At 42.6% G+C, this 9511-nt stretch overlaps 1 protein-coding gene across 1 annotated transcript; it reads left to right on the top strand.

Moving 5' to 3' along the window:
• The first annotated feature begins 139 nt into the window (after positions 1 to 139).
• KIF20A (kinesin family member 20A) lies at positions 140 to 9377 on the top strand. The gene is made up of 19 exons (XM_079144682.1): positions 140 to 253; positions 699 to 885; positions 2422 to 2511; positions 2615 to 2734; positions 3099 to 3237; positions 3361 to 3548; positions 3633 to 3762; positions 3945 to 4139; positions 4399 to 4510; positions 4617 to 4685; positions 5092 to 5235; positions 5382 to 5547; positions 5658 to 5822; positions 5932 to 6071; positions 6189 to 6291; positions 6614 to 6812; positions 7194 to 7285; positions 7511 to 7648; positions 8827 to 9377. The coding sequence occupies exons 2-19, from the start codon at positions 721 to 723 to the stop codon at positions 9145 to 9147; spliced, it is 2676 nt and encodes an 891-aa protein (XP_079000808.1). The 5' UTR covers positions 140 to 253; positions 699 to 720; the 3' UTR covers positions 9148 to 9377.
• Positions 9378 to 9511: the final 134 nt, after the last annotated feature.

Genomic DNA, 9511 nt, shown 5'->3' with positions numbered 1-9511 from the left:
GACCCACTTTGCAGGTGAGAGGTCAAACAAGCAAACGGTCTCCGAGTTTTCCCCGCCCCCCTTCCTTACGCTGATTGGTAAATGCAGGCTTCGTTTCTGATTGGCCGAACGAACTCAGCGCATAATTTAAAACATTGTATTAGGAACAAAGCTGCACCTCATGGGCGGAGTTGAGCTCTCCGGTAGCGAAAGTCCAAGTTCCGCCGCTGGAATAGAGCTGGTACCTGAGAAGCAGCAAAGGCCGCGTCTTCTGGTGAGTGTGCGGCCGGGCTGGAAAAGAGGTTTCCAACTCTTGCCGGTGCAGAATAGGCTTTCAGAAAGAGGAACTGCAGCCATCTCTCTCTTTCTCCTCTCTCTCTTTTCCCTCAATACCTGTGTTCTTTCAGTGGGCTTTGGGGTGAGGTTGCTAATGGACCCTTGGATCCTGACAGCACTTCTGGGCACCAAATGGAGCGTGTCCTTCTGCTTTTGGAGCCAGATATCTTTTTGTTGCTGTTCACGTTCAGAAATGAAGCCTTAGACGGAATTAAATTATTCACTTCTCTCCTCCCCTTCGTCTTTGCTAATAATTGGAAAAAGTACAGAGTTGCAATTCGGGCTGTGGACCGAGTGTCCTGGGACACGGGCATTGTTTCTTACCTATGATTTGCTGCTCCTTCCATTTGTTGTTCTTACTACATACTCAAGTCTCTTTTTAGACCTAGGCTGCCTCTTGCTGTCATGTCTCAAGGAATCCTTTCTCCACCTGTGGGCCTGCTGTCTGATGAGGATGTGGTAGTCTCCCCAATGTTTGAATCCACAGCTGCAGATTTGGGTTCTGTGATCCGGAAGGACCTGCTGTCAGACTGCTCTGTCATCTCTACCTCCCTGGAGGACAAGCAGCAGGTAAAAGAATTGAATGGTGGCCAAGCCTGGTAGCACTCGCCTGTAATCCCAGAAGCTCAGAGGCTGAGGCAGGAGGATCACAAATTCAAAGCAATCCTCAACAACTTAGTGAGGTCCTAAGCAACTCAATAAGATCCTGTTTCTGAATAAAATACAAAAAAGGGCTGAGGATGTGACTCGGTGGTTAAACACCCCTGGGTTCAATCACCAGTACCAAAAAAAAAAAAAAAAAAAAAAAAAAACACACACACACACAAAGAATTGGATAGTGGCTTGGGGGCAGAAAATATTCTCAGCCTAATAGTTCTCCATACAGGATAGTATAAGGTCAACGATCAGTAATCCTTAAGGTCTGAGAGATCAATTTAAAATTAAGGGCATGACAAGTAAAAAATGTAGAGTTGTGTGCCCATAAGAATAACTACTATTTGCATTGCATTAATGAAATACCTTCAAGTGCATGCTTTTAGGTAATCTCTGAGAGAAGGATAAATGTTTCTCTCCATCATGAGACCCAGTTAGGTTAAATAATTTGTACAGACTGGAGGGGTAGCTCAGTAGTAGAACATGTGCTTAACATGTGAGACCCTGAATTCAAACCCCAACACTACACACACACACACACACACACACACAATGATTTGCACATGCTGACATTAAGTAAGAGGAATGTACATTCAGGTTTTAATAATATCAACCATTGCTTCCATTTTTGTAACCTTTCTTGCTGCAAAGCCAGGGGTTTTTCAGCTACAGCATTACTGACAATCAGGGGCTGAATTCTTTGTTGTAAGGAGCTGTCCTGTGCATTAAGATATTTAGCATCATTCCTGGCCTCTGCCCACTAGAGGTCAGTAATGCCTTCCCACTTCTAACAACCCAATGTTCTTTGAGGGGAAATAATGGCCCTGGTAAAAACTGTTGTGCTAGGCCTTCTGCTAAATGTTGACATACATTGTCACATTTTTTCTCTGTCTCTTACAGAGTTTCTCTTAAAGTCCCTATGAAAGTAAAATCCTTAATAACATCCCTCATTAGGAACTATTGGAGCCTTTTAGAGTTCCTGGGCCAAAGTAGGCATTCTCTAAATATTTGTTGATGTTGGTAATGATGTTGGTGCTATTATTAACCTCATTCTACACATGAGGAAACTGAGGCAAAGAGAATTTAAAGAATTTGTTCAAGGGCTCATAATTATTAAATAATGGAGTTGGTACTCAAATTTAGGTGTTTCTATGTCCAGGGTGCTCTGACTACTGTATTCTGCTATGGTATTACATGCTGATTTTCATACTACTCAACCAGTTCTAACTCTAATAATTGGTGTGATAAGCCAGGTTTGCAGGGTACTGATGAGGGAGAAAGGGTGACAAAGTAATAAAAAAGGTCATGTGGGTTAGAATGATTGTAGAACCAAAGAGTAGTTGCACAGAGACATTTGAGATGCAATAGGATGGTGTTAACCTGATTCCTAGGAACTGTTCAGAGGTAACTGCTGAGATTAATATGTGATTCTGGACTGGAATTCTGCCACAGGTTCCATGTGAGGACAGTACAGAGAAGGTGAAAGTATACCTGAGGGTCAGGCCCTTGTTACCTTCTGAGTTGGAGCGACAGGAGGATCAGGTAAATGTTTGAGGATGGAGGATTTAAAGTGGAATGATGCGGTAAAGAAGAGATTCCCCAGGAACGATTCCTTCTCTAAAAACTGTATTTCCCCCCTTCTCAGGGCTGTGTCCAAATTGAGAATATGGAGACCCTTGTTCTGCAAGCACCCAAGGACTCTTTTGCCCTGAAGAGCAATGAGCGAGGAATTGGTCAAGCCACCCACAAGTTCACCTTTTCACAGGTATGGCAGTACTAGTCTTTGACCAAGGGATCTGCATGCAGGGGCTTTAAGCAGGGGGAGAAACAGGACTAGGATCTAGGTCCATCCATCTCCAAAGCCCATGCTTGTGACCATTATATTGCCCCATTGTATGTGTAGTATCGGGCTTGGTACATAGTGTTCTTTAATTTCTTGACTTGGATGAAAGATGGACTAATAGAGAGTGATTGGGTCCTCAGGGGTTAGAAATAACTGGTAGCAGGGCAGGAAAAACCTTCTTGAATGATCTCCAGAACCAGCCACTTAGGAAGGGATCTGCTGACTCTGTATATAATGCAAGTGGGAGATGAAGAATGGGCCTCTGAGTTACTGGGTTTGTCTCTAGATCTTTGGGCCAGAAGTGGGACAGTCATCCTTCTTCAACCTGACAGTGAAGGAAATGGTAAAGGATGTACTCAAAGGTCAGAACTGGCTTATCTATACATATGGAGTCACCAACTCAGGGAAAACTCACACAGTCCAAGGTGAGTAGTAAGGCTTCACAGTATTATTGATTGACCTGTGGAGGTGGATTGACCTATATTTACTTTTTGGTGCTCTGAGTCGGGGAGAAAGATACTTGCTGTCCATCTTTCACATGTCTCTAGGTACCACCAAAGATGGAGGGATCCTGCCTCGGTCTCTGGCTCTGATATTCAGTAGCCTCCAAGGCCAACTTCATTCAACACCTGATCTGAAGCCCTTGCTTTCCAATGAGGTAATCTGGCTAGACAGTAGGCAGATTCGACAGGAGGAAATGAAGAAGATGTCCCTGCTCAATGGAGGCTTTCAAGAGGTGAAGTGTTGGTATACATGAAGGCAGAGGTAGGGGATACAAATCTCAGGAAAACTTTGTGCTTACCCTCCCTATGTCCTTCAGGAGGAGCTATCTATGTCCTTAAAAAAGAGTGTCTACATTGAGAGTCGGATGGGTACCACCACCAGCTTTGACAGTGGCATTGCTGGGCTCTCTTCTACCAGTCATTTTACCAGTAGTAGCCAGCTGGATGGTAGGTATAATGAACGTGCTTTCTGCCAAGTATTAAGAGGAACCTACTCCCTCCTTCCAGTAGCTACCAGGGGAACAGACCCAAGACTGCAATTTGAGCTCCACCTTCCAATGGCCCCTGCAATCCAGAGGGGAGATGGATTGCTCAAGGGTTGATGGCCTGTGCATTGGCTTCTTCCTCAGAAACAAGTCACCAATGGGCACAGCCAGACACTGCCCCAGTAAGCGTCCCAACAGACATTCGCTTCTCTGTCTGGATCTCCTTCTTTGAGATCTACAATGAGCTGCTTTATGACCTGTTAGAACCACCTAGCCAGCAGCGAAAGAGGCAGACTCTGCGGCTGTGTGAGGATCAGAATGGCAATCCCTATGTGAAAGGTATGTGAATGTGGAGAAGGCAGGCAGAAATCATGGAGTGGATTTGTGGAGAGATTAGAAAAGAAGTTGAGGGACTGGGGTTGTGACTCAGTGGTGGAGCCCTTGCCTAGCATGTGAGAGGCACAGGGTTTGATTCTCAGCACCATATAAAAATAAAGAAATAAAGGTCCATTGACAACTAAAAATGTTTAAAAAAAAAAAAAAAAAAGAAAAGAAGTTGAATGTTACCATCTTACACCTTTCTCTCCTTTGGCCCCAGATCTCAATTGGATTCATGTTCAAGATGCTGAGGAAGCCTGGAGACTCCTAAAAGTGGGTCGTAAGAACCAGAGCTTTGCCAGCACCCACCTGAACCAGAACTCTAGCCGTAGGTGAGTGAGTTTTGAGAATAAACCCTTTACTATGTTTAGGAAACATTAGTCCTCCACCTGGTCATGAAAGATATGCAATGATTTTACTCTTTTTCTTAACTTTCAGTCATAGCATCTTCTCAATCCGGATCTTGCACCTTCAAGGGGAAGGGGATATAGTTCCCAAGATCAGCGAGTAAGTTTTTCCTTTTAGAAATTTGATCTTCTTATCACACCTGTATGCACACCTGTAATTATAGCTACTCCAGGAGGCTAAGGCAGGAGGATCACAAGTTCAAAGCCAGTCTAGATTACTTGGCAAGATCCTGTCTCAAAAATGAAAAACAAGGTCTGGGGATGTAGCTCAGTGATAGAGCACTTGGCTAGCAAGCATGAGGCTCTGGGTTCAATCCCATTATAAAAAAAGAAAAAAAAATTTGATTTTCTTGGTCACTTAGTAGTTATGGGAGCAGAGGAGAGGTCCTCAGAATTCTTATGTGGTTACAGAGATTCTTGATGGACCCTCTCCTTCAAAATAATATGATGGGCTGGAAGCTGACATTATATGAGGTCCTTATGTCAGCTCCTATGCATCATTCTAGGCTGTCACTCTGTGATCTGGCTGGCTCAGAGCGCTGCAAAGATCAAAAGAGTGGCGAACGACTGAAGGAAGCAGGAAACATTAACACTTCTCTGCACACCCTGGGCCGCTGTATTGCTGCTCTGCGCCAAAACCAGCAGAACCGGTGAGCTTTTGACTGTAAACTTGGGCTGGGGTGGCCTAGGGCTTTGCAGTTTACCAAGACTTCCTGGTCATCACTGGGGATAGTGTTGGGATACCCTAAGGGTTAAAGTTCTGCTCACAGATTTATTACCCCTGATTCTCTGTTAGGTCAAAGCAGAATCTGGTTCCTTTCCGTGACAGCAAGTTGACCCGAGTGTTCCAAGGCTTCTTCACAGGCCGAGGCCGTTCCTGCATGATTGTCAATGTGAATCCCTGTGCTTCTACCTATGATGAGACTCTTCACGTGGCCAAGTTTTCAGCCATTGCCAGCCAGGTGAGAAGCTGTAGGTGTGATGATTATGCCTACTTCGGGCTGCTAACTTTAAGAAATTTACCAGTGAAATAGCTAAGGAGTCAATTAAGGTTTTTTTCCCCCACCTCTAGCTTATACATGCCCCACCTGTGCAACTAGGACTCCCATCCCTGCACTCATTCATCAAGGAACAGAGTCTCCAGGCAACCCCTGGCTTAGCAAAAGGGAGTAAGGCAGACCCAGACCTTGACAACCACATTGAAAATGAAGTTGACATCTCCACATACAGCAAGCAGGTAAGAATACAAAAAAACTTTGGTGCAGCAGCTTAATGACTATACATTTTCCAAGTAGTATTGGGCCTTTTGGGGTCACGGGCACACATCTAACATGTGTGTTCCTTAGGAGCTCCTACAGGTGGTAGAAGCCATGAAAACCCTGCTTTTGAAAGAACGACACGAAAAGTTGCAACTGGAGATGCGACTCCGTGATGAAATTTGCAATGAGATGGTAGAACAGATGCAACAACGGGAACAGTGGTGCAGGTACTGGCTAAGTGACCCCTCTTACTGTCACTGGGACAGGGAATGAAGTTGTGCCTTAAGATGTGTCCCCCAAGTTTACTCCTCAAAATCTTCACTCACTTTTTTTTCCTCTGACAGTGAACATTTGGACACCCAAAAGGAACTACTGGAGGAAATGTATGAAGAGAAACTAAAGATTCTCAAGGAGTCACTGACAAGTTTTTACCATGAAGAAATTCAGGTGAGTTGCTCTGAACCAGTCCCAATTAGCTACTCAGATTTCTGTCACTAAGTTACCTGAGGTTAACAGACTTTATAAACTAGACTAAGAGAAAGCATATGTAATATAAAAAACTCACTTTTCTCTATTCTCCTTAGGTACTCTGTGTATGTTCAATGTACATTTAGTAAATTAAGGGTTTGACTGGCTAGGAAGTGATAGAAAGTGCTAGTGAATAGGTTTTCATAGAGTGCCAGTAAAGGTTTTATTCATTGAATGTCATTTGTTTCTACAAGTATTTGTCTGAGCCTTGACAGAATTGTGCTCTCTGCTTCCCTCTTAGGAACGGGATGAAAAAATTGAAGAGCTCGAAGCTCTCTTGCAGGAAACCAGACAGCAGCCTGTGGCCCATCAACAGTCAGGGTCTGAATTATCCCTACGACGATCACAAAGGTTGGCAGCTTCTGCCTCCACTCATCAGCTCCAGGAAGTTAATGCTAAACTAGAACAGTGCAAAGCAGAGCTAAACTCTACCACTGAAGGTGAGGAAGGAGAGAAGGCAGAAAGCATGAGTGATTCAGGGAAGAGTAGGTATCCAAAACTGGGCTGACTCCAACTCCAACATAATTTCCTCAGCTCCAAGCTACAGGAAAGGTCCCCTGACCTTTCACTCTAGGCTATATGTGGCCTCCTTTTATATCTGCTGTAAGCTACTGTGAACTCAGTTAAAAAGAGATAGGTCCCCAAAAATAGTAGAATGAAACAGACAGTATTACCCTCTGTATATGTATGAACACATAAATGGTGTGAATCTGCAGTCTGTAAAAATAAAAAAAGATTTTAATAAAAAATAAATAAATAAATAGATAGGTCCCAAACTAGAAAATCCATGTGTTTTTAAGTTTCCTGGTTCTTTCCCTCAGAGTTGCAGAAGTATCAGAAAATGTTAGAACCACCACCCTCAGCCAAGCCCTTCACCACTGACGTGGACAAGAAGTTAGAGGAGGGCCAGAAGGTAACCTTTCTGTTACAAAAGCTCTTACCTAAGGCAGTTCCTAAAATTCAAACCTTTATAACTGATTCATGAGGACAAGGTGTTCTTTTGTGCAGGGTCCTTGGGAATAGCTTTTTCATTCAGCTGACTAGACTTTGTAATTTTACTTTTCAAATGGCTACCCAACTCCTCCACATCATTATCCTGGTTGATCTTGACCACAATCTGATCCTATTTCTTTTTTAGAATATAAGACTACTACGGTCAGAGCTTCAGAAACTCGGTGAGTCTCTCCAGTCAGCAGAAAGGGCCTGTTGCCACAGCACTGGGGCAGGAAAACTTCGTCAAGCTTTGAACACTTGTGATGACATCTTAATCAAACAGGTTGGAGCAGCCTCAATACCTTCTCTTCTCTTACTAGCCCACTCCAGTGTATATGTGAGAAAGGGGATCAGGAACAAAAAAGAAAAAGATTTTTAGGCTGAACTTAGAGTAGGGAAATTTCTTTTCCTTGCTAAATAAAAAATAATGATTCTCTGTGAAGCATTTACTAATAAGTATTAGTAGGCACTGTAGTAAGTAATTTATGGGTACTTTTTTTGGCGTAACAACTCTAGGGAGGTAGATACTATCATATTTCATCCAAGGGCCACTGATATTACTTATGTATTAAGGAAAAAACTATCAATTAAGCTGATTTTTTTTTTTTTAAATGATGATGCTGGGGATAGAATCCATGTCCTCCTAAATGATAAGCATTTTACCACCAGACTACAACCGCAGCTATGACATTTCTCATTAATAAAATAAATCCTAATCCCAAAGATCTTAAAATGTTTAAGAAAAATGTACATCTTAGACTGATCATAGCTCTTTTTTTTTTTTCGGTGCTAGTTGGGACTGAATGCAGAGCATCACATATGCTTCGCATGCGTTCCACTGCCCTTTTTATTTTATTTTTGGTACCAAAGGTTGAACCCAGGGACACTCAACCACTGAGCCACATCCGCAGCCCTTTTTTATATTTTATTTAGAGACAGGGTCTCACTGAGTTGCTTAGGACCTTACTAAGTTGCTGAGCCTGCCTTTGAACTTGCGATCCTCCTGTGTCAGCCTCCTAAGCTACTGGTATTACAGGAGTGCACCACTGTGCCCAGCCCTTTTTATTCATTCATTCATTCATTCGAGATAGGAACCCACTAAGTTGTCTAGGCTAGCTTTCAACTTTAAATCCTCCTACCTCAGCTTCCTGAATAGTTGGGATTACATATGTGATGCACAATATTTTGTGTCTAGGGACTAAGGCTCTGAAGTTAAATAAGCTTATTCAAGCTCATTCCATTTTATGTGTTAAAAAATGTCCTATTCAAATTGCTTATGCTTGTGTCTCAAAAGTATATCCTTTATTCAGTTATGAGCCCTGACCTTAAAGAGTTTTCTTTGAAGAAAAAGTTACTAGTAACTAGTAATGGATAAGCATGTATTACCCGCCTTCTTGTTTTTCTAAATATACCATACAAAGATGCATTTTTTTTTTTCCTAACTTTACTGATGTTCCCTAGGACCAGACACTGGCTGAACTGCAGAATAACATGATGCTAGTAAAATTGGACCTTCGGAAGAAGGCAGCATGCATTGCTGAGCAGTATCATACTGTGTTAAAGCTTCAAGGCCAGACTGCTTCTGCAAAAAAACGCCTTGGTGCCAATCAGGAAAACCAGCAACCAAACCAGCAACCCCCAGGAAAGAAACCATTCCTTCGAAATTTACTTCCCCGAACACCTACCTGCCAAAGCTCAATAGACTGCAGCCCTTATGCCCGGATCTTGCGCTCACGGCGCTCTCCTTTACTCAAATCTGGGCCTTTTGGCAAAAAGTACTGAGACTGTGGGAAGGAGAACACAGTCATTTCCCTGATGTGAGTCAGCTGCTCAGCTTAATAGACCTCTTCAGCTTTACCATATACCTGGAACTGTATCCAGAAATGTAATACTCCAATACTAGTGTTTTTTCCCTTTTTGTATTATAATCACTTTTGTAATCTCATGTTTTTTCACTCATATGGTTTCTATGCACACAAAAAAGTTATATTAAATAAAGATATTATTGTTCACATTTTTTTATTCAAATTCCAAATTTAGCAAAATCATTAAAACAAATTATTAAAAGGGCAGAAAAACTGGGACTCATACATCATTCTGGCCCATGAGAACTTTGCATAGAAATGGAAACTAGTGTACTAAGGTT

The sequence above is a fragment of the Sciurus vulgaris genome (assembly GCF_902686455.1).
Source record: "Sciurus vulgaris genome assembly, chromosome: 6".
NCBI lineage: Eukaryota > Metazoa > Chordata > Mammalia > Rodentia > Sciuridae > Sciurus > Sciurus vulgaris.
Note: the sequence above shows the minus strand (reverse complement) of the source record. Positions and strands in the feature narration are given on the sequence as shown.